The 18,872-nt window shown below is 48.4% G+C and overlaps 1 protein-coding gene across 1 annotated transcript in view; it reads right to left on the bottom strand.

Annotated features, from left to right (window-relative positions):
- Positions 1 to 1,578: 1,578 nt before the first annotated feature.
- ING2 (inhibitor of growth family member 2) overlaps positions 1,579 to 18,872 on the bottom strand; it is a 29,972-nt gene continuing 12,678 nt past the window's right edge. The window contains exon 2 of the mRNA XM_069631474.1: positions 1,579 to 2,997. Within this exon, the coding sequence (XP_069487575.1) occupies positions 2,327 to 2,997 (671 nt within the window). The 3' untranslated portion in view covers positions 1,579 to 2,326. The remainder of the gene's footprint in view (positions 2,998 to 18,872) is intronic.

The following is an 18,872-nucleotide window of genomic DNA, read 5'->3' as shown; positions in this document are numbered from 1 at the left end:
AATTCATACTAAATGCACACTATTCAATTGTGGGCAGACTGTTCCTGCTACCAACTGTAATCCAAAAACCAATTGACCTTTTGCTGGGCAGCCATTATGCACTGTGTTGAATAGACTAATTTTGATCAAGTTCAAAACCTGCCTTACTCATAATAGGCACTGTAATTCTGGTTTATTGAGTTGCTAATATGTGGTGTTTTTCCTGATCCCTGAAGCTACCAGTGCTATGCAAGTTTTCGCTGCAAGGAGCCTGCACTGCAGAAGCCACAACTATTCTGGTTCCATGTGGGTGGTGCCCCTACAGCTGTGGTTATGCTGCAACCTTCTCTGTGAGAGAGGACCTTGGATTGCTGGCATGTTTTGTGATGGTAGTTTGAAGTGCTGGGGCTTATAGTGTTCCTGTTCTATTGGAGTGTAGCTTGCTTTGCGGAGGCCCTTCCTTATCTGTTCAATGCGCGAGAGCTTTCACTCCATCCAATACAGCTCCTGCTTTATGTTAGTGCGACCCAACCAGATCTGTTCTATGTCTGGTAAACTACACTGTAGAAACCTATGACCATGGTAAACATTTTCAAGCTACTAGCTATACATAAAAGGGGTCTCAGTTTATTTGTCATTGTTCCTTTATTTGTGTGCACTTTCCCTAGATGTCTTTCACCAATTTATTTTCTTTCAACGGGTGACCCCCCCCCCCCCCAAACCTCCTCCCAACAAAAATAAATTGAAAACCATTAAGGGAATGTTCATACAAATAAAGGAAAAACAACAAACGCATTACAATAAAATTCAATCAACACCTCTGTTCTCCACATGCAAACAGTAGACCATTCTTACTTGCCAAGAGTCACTTCTCACTCGCCAAGAGGCCTGCCTATGGCCGTCATGTTCTACGTGAGGAAAGGATGATCTCCCGACATCCTTTTCTTTATCAGGATGGGAATGTGCACTACTGCAGCATATGTGGGTAGAACTTCCACTGCAAAGACCCATTCCTTACCTGTTCTGTTCTGTGGGGGAATACATTACACTTGCTTTGCACTGATCCAATGGTTCTCTAAAATGAAATCTTGCATTGCTGTTGCCCAGCACATTTTCCGTAGAGGGAAACCTACAATAGTCCAACTGAAGCAGACCTTTTCTGTGAGCGAAAAGCATATGCTGCTGCCATACCTATGCTGTGCATGCCAGGGAAGGTTGCAGTGTTAATACCCATCTGTTCCATTTGCGAGAGGGTGCTTGTGGTACTGCACCCTGGGTTTTATCGAACTGAGAGACACAACCACAACAATCGATGAAGCCTTAACCTTTGCATACAACTGCTGGATGTTGCATCCTTTTACTGTTGCAAATGAGAGAACTAGTTTTAACTCCCTTGAGATTGCATGTACTCCACAAGCATTAAAATACTCCAACCTCAATCTAACCTGGAGCACTGGTAATTAAGCGCTGCGCATTAGAAAACTCAAAAACTCACAAAGTTCTATTTGTGACTCTTCAGTAGCCACACGTAAAAGGTTCACAACATTCTTTGGTATTAAACTACACTGTCACAGCAAAGAATCCCAAAACACGAAGCACTGTTTTAAATATTTATTCTATTGGAACATAAAAATATGACGTGTCCTCTCAAAAGGATCCAGACTTAAAGGATCACACTTAGGGCAGCAAATTCTGTAAATACTTTTAAGGTGTATTAAAAGAAAATAACAAAAAGAAGAAAAAATAAATAAAAGGACACCTAAATCATTCCATTGAGTCGGAAAATACAATTCATCCCACCTCTCACCCACTTCCTTTGTGCTTATGAAATGCTTTAGGGATCCGAAGTCTTAGTTCCTACATAGTAGCAAAGTTGCGGCTTTGTTCAAAATAGAATGGACAGCAGAACCATTTTAAAATGTAGACTGGGAGCTCAAATGTGTGGACACAGGTCACTGTGAAAGTTGAGTTGAGCGGCATTGTGAGAACAGTCTTCCTAAAGAAATCCCTATTCTTTGTATGTAAAGCAACCATTTCACACCCACTGTAAAGAAATGGAGTGTGTGGGGAGAGGGAGGCGCGGGAGGGAGAAAGACACCTCAGCCTACAAGCACATTTAACATTCAGACATCCGGGATAGGGCCTTGTGTTCATGAAATTATCTGCTGCCTTTGCCCTCTAGTTGTGCAACCTTGCAAACACCTGTATCACAAACACAGGACATTCAAAAAAATAAAAATAAAACACATGCCAAACTTTAAAAGTTATTACATAGTCCTATGCATTTTCCTAAAAAAGTTGTTCTTCAGAAATGTACAGAAGGAAATTAACAGGGTGCTCCTTTTTACTACCTGGACCGTCTATCCTTTTTCAATTTTTCTGTACATTTGTCCATTGTCTTTTCGTTATCCCCTCGACATTTAGGGCAGTACCACTTTCCCTTTGGTTTATAAGTCAGTCCAACACATGAAAAATGAAACCACTCTATAGTACACTGTTCATTGTCGCACCCAATCATCTCCCCATAAGACACCTGCTTGCATAAGCAGTATGTTGGTTCATTGGGATCTATTGCAAACTCAACAGGTGAAGCTGCCCGGTCTGGCTTTGCCTTGGAACGTTTCTTCTTCTTAGCAGATTTGGATTTCTTCTCTTTCGGTGGCTGCTCATCACAATCATCTGTCCCATTGCCCATGTGGCACAAATCACGGCTCTCACTGTTCCTTTGACGGCGAGCTCTTCTTGAGGATCGTTCAGGGTGGCTCACTTCAATCTTAGCCTTCTCTGCAGGCTTTTCAATTTCTAATGGCTCCTGGAAATACTTGCAATGGGCATCCATTTGTCGGACATGGTTCTCAACCAGTTCCAGCATCTGAGTCACTATCTGAAGCTTTTCATCCCCTAGCTCTTGGCTGCCAATTAATGCCCTTTGAAGATGCTGCTGTAAACGTTTCTTCTGATTTGGATCACTTTCGTTGAGATGCTGGTCATATACGTCATCAATTTCATTTAAAACTTCTGGAGAAAAAGGTAAAAGTAAAATTTATGTTAGACAGCTAGGAAACGAAAATGTAGACATTAGTATTTTAAGTGAGTAAATCTATTTTCAATAGATCACTCGAGCAAGTGAAGGTAAGGAAATGCAAATAACACCACTGTTCGAGCGATTGGTTCACCACAAGGACTTGATAATTAACCATGCAAAACAAAGTATCCTGATTAAGCCAGTTTTACAATATGTAGCTACAAGTATAAAAAGGAGCGCGAGGCGGGCAAGGAAAGAATAAAAGCTGCTGCTGAATCCCATACAGTTTCAGAAGAGATTTCAGTCATTGTTTCACTAACTAGAACAAGGACAGAACAATAATCTGCACAGGCTCGGAGCAATTCCAATTTTGGAAGAACAACTTGAGAAAAGCTCAACATGACATACGGGGAGGGGGGCGTGGCTAACCGCCATGTAGTGCGGACGTGTCTTCTGAGATCTCTGCGCTGATGTGCCATGATAAGCTGTCTTTAAGTGACTTTAGAGTGCTCCGGAACCCTACAAGTTGCACCATCCGCCGCAGAACCTCCTCTGCAACTTTTGCACCGTCTCCCAAGCAAAGCAGAGATGGCTGACACCTCTATCTGGCGAGCGAAGAGGGTCGCAGAGCGGATTCAAAATGGCGGCTCCCGCGCCCTGATCCCTCGAGAGGCCGGAGCGCACTACCATCACTGGCGACGCTGCCCCCCGGTGGGGGAGAAGATCCGGAGCTGCCGACTTGCGCCGGACCAGGAGGAGGGGACCGAACAGCTACACTCATTGATCGAGAGGACCGACCCGGACGCCCCGGCCGGACTGCGCCCTTCCCGCGGCGCGCGACCGGGCTTAGGTGTGCCCTGGACAGTCGAGAGGGCCCCCGGCGTGAGCGGTTAGCCGACACGGTACCGCAGAGGTTAGCGGGCACGGCGGAGGACCACCCCGGACACCTACATTGGATGCAGGGTGAGGGGGGCCTATTCTACCCCCTGCGCCCGACTTTGCCGCTGGTGGCAACGCAAGAACTTGGGCTTGCCTCTTCGAGGCGTTGAGACCCCCACTGTCTTCCTTCCCCCCACCTGCTGATCCTTCACCGGGGGGGGGGGGGGGAGGTGTGGGCAAAAACACCTGACCCCTGCCTGCAGACTGACGTTCCGGCGGACCGTGAGGCCCACTCCTACGGCCCCCATCACTTCACGGCGGAGGGGGATGCGCCTGCCTGATCCTGAACCTTTTGTTTCCCGAAACTGGCCTGCTACCCTGCTGCTTCTCATCATCGCCCTTGTCAGCCCTGCGACGGGATCGAGACCTAGCGGCTTCTCGATTGCGCCAACGGCATTTTTGGTTTGGGGAGGGGAGGACCTGTGTTGACGACATGTCCGGCAGGAACGGCAGGCCCAAGCAGCAGTGCCAGACCACGATGGACACCTTCGCAGCCTGTGAATCCCAGAATCCTGAGGGCACAAACAAAGCGGCCTCGGACGCTCAATCTAACCCCACGGAGGCCGCGGCTTCAGAGCCTAGCAACACTCAGATACTTGAAGCCATCAAGCTCTTCCCGGCAACAATGGAAAACAAAATAGATGCTGTTGCCACAGACCTGGGCCTCCTGCGTCAAGATGTCCGCTCCCTGGCCGGCAGGACTGAGGCGCTTGAAACACAAGTCCGGGAAAACACTGAATCCAAAACCTTCTTCGAGACGTCGACGAGCTTCAGCAAAGGGTCAAAAACTTGGAGGACAGAGCCGAGGAGGGAGAAGATAGGGCTCGCCGGAACAATATACGCCTTCTCGGTTTGCCAGAGGGTTCCGAAGGCTCCGACCCCACCAACTTCATAGAGAACCTCCTGCTACAAGAGGTGGGAGCTGGCATACTCTCCCAGGGCTTCACCATCGAGAGGGCCCACAGATCCCTGGCCAAGAAAACACCGCCGGGGGCCCAACCCAGGCCGGTGATCGCGAAGGTTCTCAACTACAGGGATCGTGAGGTCATTCTGGCCTTTTCCCGAGCTGGCGGCCAAATCCAACGGGACTCTGCTAAAATCGCCATATACCCTGATTACACCCTTCAGGTTCAAATGAACAGAGCGCAGTTCATACATACCAAGGCCAGATTGAAAGCCGCCGGGCTGCGTTATATGCTCCTGTATCCTTCTAGACTTAAAGTACTGCATAACAACAAGGCGCACTTATTCGATACTCCGGCCCAGGCCAGGGACTGGATGGACGGATTACAGATCCCTGATATTGAGGAAAGGAAACGGAGACCGAGAACGATCCTCCTGTCATTCAGGGGGGGAACTATACTTGTTTGAACTGCTACACAGCTGAATGGATCCTCCTCGCGGAGACCCAGAGTCCTTGTTCACTCCACCCCCCGATTGTTTCCCCTTTTTTTTTTGGGTACATATACCTGCCCGTAGGGCACCTGGAGACCAATGCACGGTCCAACGGAGCAGAAACGGGACAGTCATAACGAGGGTAACCTCGCTGGGCCAGTTCTATGAGTTTTTTTCACAGTTAAGTAGAGAGGTTGGAATAGGGGAGTTTTGCACAAGTTGGGGGACATGCACTGGGACATATCGAGACCACAGGAACAATTCACATGCAACTTAGCTCCTCCTAGATCCCGAGCTCCACCCGTTACACAGAATAAACCACACTACGCCCATACGCCTATGGCTGACACAATAAGGGTCGTTACCTGGAACGTCAGGGGCCTGAACAGCTTTGTTAAACAACGACGGGTCCATACTTACCTGAAAAGATGCAAGGTCGGAATCGCCATGCTGCAGGAAACTCACTTAACTCCCAAGAAACTGGAAGCCCTGTCAAAATCTTGGCGGGGTACCCCAATAGGTTCGTCTTACTCCTCCTACGCCAGGGGGGGTCCCGATTTGGATTGCCCCTACTGTTCCTTTCAAACTCACTAGCACTAAAACAGACAAGGGTAGGATGGTGGTGGTGGTGTGCGGCTCCATAGAGGGCAAAGAGGTTTGCTTGGTCAGTACTTACGCACCCAACCATGATGCTACTGCCTTCTTCCATTCCCTTCATGCGCGACTCAGCCCGTATGTGGACAGAATTATGATATCGGGGGCAAGGGGGCACGGGGGGGTGACCACAACTGTACCCTTGATCCTCTACTTGACAGATCCAATAACAAACATGATCGACCCTCCCCCCCCAGGCTAAAATACTTTCCAAACTAACCCAACAGTTGCAACTCAGTGACCTATGGAGGGTCCAGCACCCTGAGCAACGGGAGTACTCCTACTCCCCACCCCACTCTGTACACACCAGGCTGGACGACATCTTTCTCAGCCTAACGCAACAGTCCATATTTGTTGATGCGCACTACCTGCCGAGGGTGCTGTCGGACCACTTTCCCCTTCTGGTAACCTGGGAGGTGTTTCCGCCCACACCCCCCATACCCACATGGAAGCTGAGGCCTGAGGCCCTACTTGACTCTGCATTCAAGAACACATAAAAGATAACACTGAGGAATATTGTCAAAATAATCTGCATAGCGTTAGACACTTGAGCACAACTTGGGAAGCATATAAGGTGGTCATGAGGGGCGAGATGATTGCAGCAGTTGGGGCGTGCCCAGAGATCTATTACATCCTCGCCTGAGCGTGCAGAAAGGGACCCAAGTACGCTCGAAGGTAGGGCTGACCCATCCCCTGACCACTTACAAAAAATGGCCGAACTCAGCCAAACCTGCCTAACTCATCGGGAATCCCTTGGTAAACTGAGTTATGCCAAGCACACAGAGAATCCATGCCCGGGAAACTCTTAGCTTGGCTCTATAACAGGGAGACCCCCAGGCCACCCATCTGCCACATACTCACCCCCGACGGCACGGCCGTACATACCCAACAAGAAATCGATAAGGTCTTTACCGACTTCCATCGTAACCTGTACTCCGAAGCCCCGCCCCCTCTGATACCAGGATCGAAGAACCCCTTGACGTCATCGACCTACCTAACCTAGTTGCAACTGGCTGAGACCCTTGATGAGCCCGTCACCCCCGACGAGGTCAGGGTGGCTACCAGCTGGGAAAACCCCCGGTTCAGATGGGCTCCCAGGGGAATTTTACAAGACCCATGAGGAAACTCTTGCCCCAATATTGGCCCAGGTCTTTAATGAGGCCTTTGAGCGTGGCACCCTCCCGGGCTCCATGAACGAGGCCGTGATTATACCCTTGCTTAAACCGGGGAGGGACGGGGCAGATTGTGGTTCTTACAGGCCCCTCTCTAAGCTTAATGTTGACTGTAAGATCCTTACCGCCCTGCTTGCGAATAGACTGCGCAGTCCCTCTGTTGATCCATCAAGACCAAACGGGATACGTCCCAGGGCGCTCCATCACTGAGAACCTGCGCAGGCTGCATCATGTCATCTATAGCACTGAGGGAAGGCCGCAGAAACTTGCAGTGGCGTCACTTGACGCCACCAAAGCTTTTGATTCGGTGAGGTAGGACTGGCTGTATGCCACCATGGCCAGAATGGGGATAGGCCCTGTATTCCTAAAGTGGATGGATGGTTTATGCCAGTCCCACTGCGGGGGTACGTACCAACAAAACCTATTCCGCTAAATGGTCGCTACACAGAGGCACCCGCCAGGGGTGCCCTCTGTCCCCCATGTTATACATTCTTGCCGCTGAACCAGTGGCGGCCTACCTGAGACAGGAATATGGAGAGGGTGGCCCACCTCATCTCTATGTATGCTGACGACACCCTATTGTACCTGCGGGACCCTGAGCACCTCCTTCCCTACATCCTAGAAACCCTGGATTGTTTCCACAAGCTCACCGGTATCCAGATCAATAGGAGCAAGTCTTCCCTTTATCCCCTCGCAGCACTCTTCACCGATCAATACAGGTCCCTCCCCCCTCTGGATCTCGATTGGCAGGCTACTTACCTTCAAATTCTTGGGGATAACTATACACCGCAACCCAGCCATAGAACACATCCTTAATACCGTAAGAGCCAAAGACTCTCACGGAATCCATGGAGGTCTGGGGCCGGCTCCCGCTTTCGATGGCCGGCAGCGCTGGACTCCTTAAAATGGTTGCCCTTCCCCGCCTATTACATAACTTCACTAACGTCCCCTTCACCATCCCCCCCTCATTTTTCAGAGAACTCAAACTCTGTAGGGGCTTCCTTCGGCAGGGAGGCAGGCACAGGGTGGCATTGGAGACCCTCCAAAGACCGTACGAGAGGGGCAGACTTAAGATCCCCAACTTTGAGCTGTACTTCCTCGCCAGCCAGCTGAGACATGTCACGCAATGGATGGCGGACGAAAGCACGACAGACACTCGCCTCCTTCAGCCGGCCCTCCGCCGGTTGTTACTCAGAGACATACTGTGGGCTGGGAAGGTTGCTACGAGTCACTGCCCTTACCTCGCCAAGCTCGGGATCCGGCTTTGGAAAAGGGCCTGCAAACTGGTTGGGTCGGACGACCCGTTCTCCCCACAGATCCCTATTGCTGCACTTATGGTTAATCACTCTTGGGGGCATGTTGCAACACGTACACAATGGGAGCCCCTCGGGGTGGCCACGCTGGGGGACTTCATTCAAGAACAAGAAATACTAACTTTTTCGGAACTCTGTGAGACCATGGGCCTCCTGGCAGGACAGTTCCTGTTGCACAGGGTGTTTGTACAGGCCTTGTGCAGGAGATGGCCGGTCGCAGCTGACCCGACGGAGGAGAACGAATGCATCAAAATGATACTGAACTCCGCTGAGGGGTGCCACAAAACCTCACGAATCTACGAAGCCCTATTATGGGGTACAACCAGGGGAGACCTCAAATGTAGGAGTAGGTGGGAAACTGAACTGGGCCTTATTTTTGAAGACAAATATTGGGGTGACATAACCCACCATCATAAGAAGGTTTCCAGGAACTCCCGCTTACAGCTCATTCAACTGTATATCACCAATAGAGCGTACCTCACACCGGAAGCCATATCAAGATTCACGGATGCTGGAACCCAATCATGCCCCAAATGCAGTGAACCCAGAGCGGGAATGACTCGCATGTTCTGGGGCCGCCCAGTAATCAGGGAGTTCTGGTCACAAGTGAAGGACAGAGTGGCTGGCGCAGACATCGTCGTTGAGGTGGACGAGCCTACGGCCTGCATCCTTGGCAGATACAGGCGAAACAGGAAGAACAACCCCTATCCAAGCTCACTGACCTTATATACATCACAGCCAAAAGACGTATTGCCATGGGGTGGAAAAGCCCCAGAGGGCCACATTTGCCCCTATGGTGGGGAGACCTCACGAAGTGGATCATAGCTGAAACCGCGGCATGGGAAACGGCTATTCATGTGCAAAGACTGGATTCCAGCGAGGAACTACACCGCTGGGTGGCCCCGCCAGTGCCCTTGCTCCACCCTGAGGCGGATGATACGGAGCGGAGTGGAGAGTGTTGCCCGAATACGGGCACGAACTAGAGAGGAACAGTGAAATAACAGTGGTCTTGGGGGAGGGGGGGCAGCAGGGGGAGGGGTTCTGTTCTTTGTTTATTTCTTGTTATGAAAACAATAAAAATAATTAAACAAAAACATGACATACGAAGTGGAAGAAATAATTATTTTGCTGCAAATCTAAATTGCCATTCGATGTGCTGGTCATATACAAAATAAGTATTGTGCAGGCATGTAGGGAGGATTAACTTCCACAGACACTAGAAAACAGCTTTTAGGAACATTTAGGGTGTACCCTGCTGAACTGCACTTTATAACAGTCGTATGTCGTTGAAACCTTGCACTCATACCATTAGAATTATGGTTAAGAAAACTGGTCCATCAAACAAGCTGTAATCAAAGAGTGTAGGGGAAAAATTACGACTAAATTAAATTCCACAACAATTACAAAGGATAAGATTTATTTACAGTAGAGATTAAGCCAACCTGAGCCATAGCACGTTTTTGCCAAACTATCAGATGGTCCATCTATGATATTTTATTTATAGCACGCCCATACACTTGTATATGATATGGCATTTGTAACGCGCCTATACACAAGTGTTTCAAGGCGCGACAAGACAAGGGAGGGGTACAAGGGAGGACAAAACAACAATCTTACTAGGCCCTGTGACACGGAGAGGGACACGTGATCAAAGCAACAACAGGTTGAGCCGCCAGCAGGTGGCAAGTGCAAGAATTAAGCGCAGACAACGGGTGCCCATATGTGCTGTTAAGGGGACTGTAGGTTTGCAGAGACAGACCCAAGAGACAGATCTGGGCCCGAATTCAGAGGATTATGAGATTATACAAGAATTCAACTCTTAACGCTTTCAAAATGCAAAAAATAAATAAATAAAATTAACACAGCCCGCAGGCATCGAGGCGCTGTTACAGGAATGGTTTGTGTTTTAGTTGCGCAATTGTTTTTTTTGGTCTTTTTTTTGGTCTTAGTTGCATATTTATAACGCACTTAAATACCCAGAGGTTTCTAAGCGCAGACCCGGGGAATCGAACCTGTGTTGCTTCGTGTCGTCTTGCTTCTAAGGCGAGCATGTTGCCGCTGAGCTATCCTCCCCGGACATTAATGCTAGGCACCAGATGAAGGGAGCATACATTATATTCTTAACAAGGCAACCACCGTTGCGGAGAGCCCACCCAATGGCCCTACATCAAAAAGAAGCCTTCCAAATGTGTCCACTGCCCATAAAACTCACATGCCCACATGGAGCATCCGTACAACACCTTGGGTCCTATTTTTTATTCATTTTATTGGTTAGTTGTAAGGTGCATATACAACAAAAGGTCAATGCACCACAAGACAGAAAATGGGGTTGGGGATGGGGGAGAAAGATACAATAACAGTCCTACTAGGAGTTGTGACATCCAGATCGTGCAAGTGGAGTAACAAGAAGTGCGGGTGAGGCTGGAGTGCCAGTCTGCATGAATGTGAAGTGCTAGGGTGGGCAGGGAAGTGCGGGATAAGAGGAGAGAGTGGGACAGATGGGGAGGGAAGGGGCTAGGCGAGTGCTAAGGGGAGACCAGGAGGGCAAGTGCCAGGGAGTTGCATGGGGTGCAGAAGGGGAGGGTTCACATGCCAGGTGCGAGGAGGGACGGGGTGGGGGTGGGGGGGGGGGGAAATGGTGCCCTATAGAACCAAAGGGAACCAGGCAGCCAGTCACTGCAGCAGCTGGGGGGTGTTCGCAGGGGAGAGGGCAGGAAGAAAAGAAGGTTCCTACTATAATCTAATGCTCTACCGGTCCCTTGAAAAGCTACCCAAGCCTCCCAGAAAGCAGGCCTACAAATAGATCAAGTGCAATTTAATACAGAGCCGCTGTAACATTCTATCAGATATGCAATTGTAGGCCATAACAAATCCAATCAAACCAACTTTCAAAGGAATTTCATGATTTGAAAAGAACAAGCATTTTACTTAAATTAATTCCCCATTTTAAAATTAGATATGTATACACATATACAAACACACATATACAAACACACATATGCACCCAGGCCTTAAAATCTGCACTGGCTACTAACTTCGGCGACTGTTGGCGACAAAGAAATGGTTTGCTGTGTGCACGTGGAGAAGAGACGAGTTACTTTATGCCTACCCAGTAGCATGCAAATTGAAACATGTACCCCCTGCTGGTAATTGTGGGTGCCAAGTAAAACAGGCTCTTCTAGAATGTGTAGAGAAGCCCCCAACGCTCACAGCACAGAAAACACAACCCATTAGGAGAAAAAAAGCCCAGCACACCTCTTGCCAGGAGAACAAGGTTTATTCTCATAAAAAGTCGGCAGCTTATATAGGCAAAAAGCATCACAGTTACGTACATTACATAGGGTACAAATCTATGGAGCTGGTTGGTAGAACCCTATACTAATTGGTCGGTTAGGTAGGAGTCTATACCAACTGGTCACCTGGCCTCCGCCTGAGCCTTATGGGGACCAGGCTCCTTCACGACCAGTAGCTCCATGCAGTGCTTCTGGGCCTACTGTGCAGCAGGGACTGTATCTACAATCATACAGTCCCCTGCCTCCTTGCACTTACTTAGAACCGGCCGGCTCGGCGGCACTTACTTGAGCTATGCTTCTTGCACTCTCTCTTACTCTCCCCTGGCACTTCTGAATGACAAGGGCTAGTAAGATAGATTTTTTTGCCCTCCTTGTGTCTCCCCTTCCCTGTCTTGTCGCGCATAGAAACACTTGTTTACATGTGCGTTATAATTTTATCATATACAGAGGCGGCTGGCTCCATATGGGATGCCAGGTCATTGGTCCCAGATTCTCTTGCCCATCGTTAACGTGGGTCTCTTCTCACGTCATCAATTGCCAATTAAGAGAGATTCACTGCCTGCCCCATCAGTGGCCCAATGTGCACCTGGGACCGCAGACAAGGGCAGAGGATACATACGAGGTCGCTTTGTCTCAGCAAGCCCCAGTTCCATATCAGACACGTCAGCCCCATTCAAGTCTTCCCACCCGTGCTGTTAAATGCGTTACTTTCCCTCCCTGGCACAGCACCCTCATTAGAATTGTTCTGTTTCCAAGCGCGGGAATTGGTTTTTAAACTTGCGTTGGGCTGCGTTGTCTTGCTTCCAAGACAAACGCGTTGCCCCAGAGCTAGCCACCCCTCACAATCTTTAACAATGAGGTTTATGGATCTGTGTGAACCTGGCCTGTACCACTCCCGACCTAGCTCCAGTCCCTGCTCCCACATTCACGCACATCTCCATGCCCCATGTCAGGGCCTACTGTTCTGGCTGCAGCACAGCACCAGGCTGTGATTAAAAAAATAGCTGCCGTTTTCCAAAACGGCATTTTGTACCCACTACGATCTACATCGACTCTCGCTACATCCCATCCCTAAATGCAGCCCCCTTTAACCACCTCCACCCATATACGCTCCCCAAGCAACTACCATGCAGTTTTCGGCCTTTGCTGCATTCAAAACCTCTTAGGGGCCTGGGACAATCTCCCTGCACTGTCTTTTGTACCCCGAGGTGCCCCATGTACCCCAATTGAAATAATTGCACTGCTAGGCTTTGCTTTAGCGCAGCACCAACGTCCCAGCTGACATGTGCAGAAGACACCAGCACAAACACTACTACCTGCAGCTACACGATAGCCCCCATTCACGAAGGTGCCCAGGAGAAAAGATTATTGAACCAGTCATTATTTTGAATTCCCGCTTCTGTTTGCATGCGAGTGCCGAAGGTGTGTAGGGCCACAAGTATGCTGGTGAGGGACCCGTTATCAGCATCGTTATGAGGCACGTAGGTAAAGCATGTATCACCAATCTTTCGGCAAACCCCTCCTTCCACGGCGGTGGAGGTCCATCACATAGCGGTTCTGCAACGTCAGCCGGATCACTTGCATCTCCATCTTGATGGCGTTGGGGCCTTGTTCAGGATCATTGGCCAGCTGGGTCACCTCCCAACCCATGATCTGGAGCAATTTGGCATTTGCGGCTGCTTACACTCCCGATAGCAATAACGGCGCAAAAACAGTTTCTTCTTTGCTGTAAAGTCTATATTGATGTGGTAGGTCTTTGAGCAATTGTGAGGAATCTTGGAACAAATAGTTGGATCTTCACTTTATCCATAGTTTTCCTTGCTTTTCCTTTTCTGGCAGGATATGGAATACAGGCCGTGGAGGCAGCATTGCGATAGATGCGTTTAGTGCTGGTGCTGGGGCCACCTGGTCCCACTATCAAGTGCTCCTCAGCGACCACTAGGAATGCCGAGTGCAAAGAGGTCAGCGAGCAAGTGACCCTCCATAGTGGTGGGAGGTGCAACACCACCTGCTGGCCATACCCAGTAATTATCCATTATTCAGACCCTCCAGCATATAGCGATTTTGCGATACCGCAAAATGCTGCGAAAACGGGCGTTTTTGAAAAAACAACGAAAAATAAACAAATACACAGGGCAAGGTTCTCAAAAAAAACATTCGACGCAAGACATGGAATATGCAAGCGCAGCTTATCATTTGTGCCAAAAGGAGCAGCCCAATCCACTATGAAAAAATCCACCTGAATGGGCGCATCTTATATGCACCCATTCAGATGGCCCATTTCACGGCTTCGCACAAATCGGGGTCTTTTTCTGCACATTTAAAAGCGGATGCCAAATTTACAAACAAGATACTCTTTTAAATGTGAATAAATTGTAGGGAACCCTATGTGTCTGCTTCTAATAGGCAAACGGTGGGTGCCACTGCATGATAGGGTCTTCCTGACCCGTTCACACTTTTTTGCGACAGCAGAGTTAGTAACCGTCATTATCTCATTTGCATTTCTGTTCCTCAAATAGGATAGAAATGCTTTTTGGTGGGGGGGGTATTTTACAGGGGTTGGCCCCTTAAAGGCCAGTCACAGAGAAATGCGCTGGAAGCCTGTAGGACATTGTCGGGAGAGCGCTTACAACACAAAAGGCGGCTGTCCAGCACATAATTTGTCATCATTTGTGCCACAGCTCAGCCCTGTGGAAATGCACAGATCACCTTTGAGAATAAGGTGAACTACTCATTTCCAAAAAATTGGTTATCTAAAAATATATCTTCTGCTCTTTTTTTAGATGCCCCATTTTTTTGGAGGATCAGGGGCCTAAATTTACATTACATTTTTTTGTTTTTAAATGGTCACAATATAAGAGGGTCAGAAGAGAGAGGGGGTTGGTGATGGGTGAGATCTGGAGTGGTAGGCAAGAGAGGGAGAGCAGTGGATCATAGGGGAGGTGGGAGGGAAGCGGTGGGCGAGAGAGCAGAGAGGAAGCAATGGGGTGGTGGGCCAGACAACAGAGGAAGCAGAAATCAGAGAGGGAGTGGAGGTACAGAAACTAGAGGTGAGCGTGGGCTCCGGGGGAGCAGTGGGCCAAAAAGCAGAAGGCGCGGTTGGCCGCAAAGAGGCAGTGAACTGCAGATTGGGAGAAAGAATGAGTGAAGAGTGCGATAGGATGGGAGAAAGAAGGCAAGATGGAGAAAGTAGCATGACACAAGTGCTGTATACTGGGGGAGGAATTGGGGAGCATAGGGCATAGGTGCGAGTTGGGAGTATGATTTGGAGTGTGGCGGGGACTGGGGAGTGCAAACTGTGACTTGGTAGTATGACAGAGCAGATGAATATTTGTATGACAGAGTGAGAGGTTCAGGAACGCAAGTTTTGATGGGGAATTGGTGAGGTGTGTAAGTGTGTGGGTGGGGTTTGGAGGACACCGTATTGATCAGTTGCAATGTTAAAAATATCCCCCTCCGTCAATAACATTAAACAGGCATGCACATTAAACCGAAAACGAAGCCAATACAAACACTGTTCTGCCAACCCAGAGATATATCTGGGACCCTTCCTTTTAAATTGACACAAAAGGGGAACATAATGGCACCCTGCCCCTTTCTTGCAATGTGCCAATCTTACACCTTCCAGTTAAAAGTGCAGCAAAATTTGCCATTTCATGCCGCAATCTCCTGGAGGGTCCATTCACTGCTGCTGTCCCCTTCTTAAGATCTGGGATGTATAATGTCTTATTGCACTTGTTGGTTCCCACAAATACACTTCCTTCATTGTAAAAAACACAGTTCGTATTCCTCTTGTTTTTTTGCAGTTGTACTCGTTTCCCCATTGCCTCAATCAGTGGGAATGTCGCCACATGCTCATTTCAGTACCCTCTGCAAACAGTGTTCACTTTCTGGATCACCTCTTCTCCGAATCCTACTGGTCCTCCTGCCATACAACTCATTGTTGTTTCTTGACATCTGTTTGCCACAAACTTCACACCCTTGAACTTCGGGTATGGTCTAAGCACTGCAGGCTTCTGGGGTTGCGAGCACACTGCAACTAGTCAGGGTCCATCATCACAGGTTCTACACTCCATGCTCGGAAAGTGCTTCGCAGCCTGCATAATGTGAGATGGACCAGACAGTGGGCCTCAAAGAGCAGAATCTACTGTGGCATTAATACCTTGGGTGCCCCCAATGCGTGTTGCCTCAGGGAACAGATGTAACAGCTCCTGTTAACCTTTTACTTAACTCTGGGTGGTGCATATCTTCAACATCTATACCCATTTCCCCTGTACTCATCATACTTGGGTCTTCTTAGTTTTTATAAAAACACTATTATGTGACATATTCAACCTTGCAGTAATGTTAGGAAACAGTAGAGGAAAAAAAGTGAACTTGTTCATTCGAATAAGTGAAAGATGCACTGTTTGTTAAATTTATTGCACTAACACATTCTTAACATCTAAAGGGGATGATTCAGCTCGAAAATTGGCAAAATTGGCACCAATGTCAGTACTATTAGTAGCGTTCCATTGTCTCCCACCCGCCCCCATTTCATGACCTACCCATATAAAACTACCTCCCAAATGAATCCCCAACATAAACATAGATACAGCAAATAATTCAGCAATACAATGCTTAACACAGATGTAGGTTGAGGAAAACATATCTCCCATTGAGTGGGCATTGGACCGCTCCTTTTGTTCTCTGCCAAAGAAATGTGTACGGGAAGTCATTTTTTGGAGAGAAAGGGCGCTTCCTGTGCAAAACAATGCATAGCAGTGTTTTTATGTATCGCAGAGGTAAGTTTGTTTCAGAACCTTTAAAAATGAAGATGATCAACAACGAGTCAAAGAGTGCAGTTAAATTTAATGCTTAAGATTACAAAAAAAAAATCATTCCTGGACGGAGACATTAAGTGCAGCGCAGTGCCTAGCCTGCCCAGTCATCACCCCGCTGAGCTTGCGCCGGGGTGCTTTACGTACATTAGATAAGTGCACTCAATACCACAATTCACAAACTTTTACTGCAAAGGGGAGTAGCATAGACAACCTCAAAGGGGCCGTTATATCGAGGCTCGCTCCACCAGCAGATAAAGTTCTTTATGACGACACGGCTGCCAGAGAAAAGCCGGCAGGGATGAGACGTAGGCAAATAATCAAATGCAGCACTGGCAATATCAGTCCTTGACAGTGCAATCTTAGAGAGATTGCATTTTATGACTTTGGTTAAGGTACTTAAGTTGATGTGAAATTCAGCCCCTAGAATAGACAGCCCTGTGAGCATCAGATGCTCTCCGAATTGGAGATAGGGAGCATGTGCATGCGCCGCCCCGTTACCGGGCAATCCTTACAGGGTTGCGTGCGCATGCTAAATAAAGCAAGGGGCAAGCTGTACACCCTTAATGTGGTGCAAAGCTTGGACAATTTACTTTTTAGAAGACCATTTATCCTCTCCACAATCCAGTTGGCCTGGAGATGGTAAATTGTGCACATCCAAACCAATGCTTGATACCCAATAATGTTGTGATTTCCTGGAAGAGTTAATTCAAAAAGCGTGCGCCATTTTCAGAACATATTACATTGCACATGCTGTAGAGTAAAAACACATCCGACTAAAAACTTGGCCACACATTATTCGTCTGGGTGTGCACAAGCACCAACCTCCACCCACCGTGAGAAAGGACATAACTACTAAGTAACGAGAGCCGTTAGACATTACGCACATATCTGCGTAATCGATATGTATTTCACAGAATGGGCCAGTAGGGCGGGCCAGTGTATCTCAGATAGTCTGCAAAGTGAGAGCAGTGCTGAAAGTCCGACAGGTTATACAGTTAACCAGTTTAGTTATTGCCTCCTGCAGATTGGGGACAAACCAGTCTTGTATATATGCAGCATTATGTTGCTTGGACACATGAGGATGATACAGCTGTCAAATGTGAGCAGCACCAACTCATGTGGCATAAATGCTTTGCCTGATGTTTGTCACCACAGTAAATCCGTGGGGCGGGGGACTGTTTACATCCTCTCTTCACCCACAGCTCCTTCCCTCCTCCTGTGGCGACTGTAGCTCAATTAGCTGGGCAATCGGCAAAGGAGTCTGGCAACTGCTCTTTGCCCTGTGCCACTACTGGGTACTCTGAAATGTTTGGGACAGGGAGATATGCCGCCTGCTTTGCTGCCGCATCTGCGTTTCCAAGTGAGATATCATCCGTGTTGTTAGTATGGACAGTGCATTTTACAACCGCCGTCAACAAGGGATGGGATAGGGCATGGATAAGTTTATCAAACAACGCTGCATGCTGTACTGGGAACTTGCAACACGCAAGTCCTGAGTGTACCGTAGTAGTGAAATAGGCAGTCAGAATAGAAAGTGAACAGACACTAGAAGTGCCTCAATAAGTGCTATACGTTGTGCTGCTTGGGCCGAATAGTACATAGGAAGTCTCTTTTGCACCATCACCTCGTAGACACCTTCTACAAGGCGCACCACCACCACCCCAGTATGCCTTAAGCCCGTGTCCTGGTCAATAGTTGCTGACCCATCGGAAAAGACCGCCCCCACTTCGAGGAGGCTGTTCCTCGCTTTTGGGATATCGTCCTTTTCTCCCTCAAATGTTACACAAATGTGCATTGCAAGATCTTCCTCTGTACATGGGTCATGTAAAATGATTGTGGGGTGGACAGTTTTACACCCAACGATATGAATATTTGGGCTGGACAGCATCATCTCCTACACGGATGCCCGCTGTGTAGTCAAACGTTGGTTTTGAGCGATCCAAGATGGCGAATACTGCATGCTCTACATACACTGTTACGGAACACCCCATAACAATTGTGGCGCTCTTCTCAATCACAAATGTAGCAGCAGCAACAGCCTGTTCACATGGAAATCTGCTACAGAATCTGGCACTCCGCTGAAGGAGGCCAATGGCTTGTGGGCCTTCATGCTCTTTTGTCCGAGTACCACAGTCATCAGTTGGCCGTTGGAATGGGAGAACAAGTACAGTTATTGTATGTAATCAGGGGAGGCTAGCACTGGGGCTGTGGATATCACTTCGTTCAGATCAAAGAAGCTGTTGACCATGTCCTCTGTCCAGGCAATCTTAATGGTGTTG

This window comes from Ambystoma mexicanum, chromosome 6q (assembly GCF_040938575.1).
Source record: "Ambystoma mexicanum isolate Mex_15411 chromosome 6q, UKY_AmexF1_1, whole genome shotgun sequence".
In the NCBI taxonomy this organism is placed as follows: domain Eukaryota; kingdom Metazoa; phylum Chordata; class Amphibia; order Caudata; family Ambystomatidae; genus Ambystoma; species Ambystoma mexicanum.
Note: the sequence above shows the minus strand (reverse complement) of the source record. Positions and strands in the feature narration are given on the sequence as shown.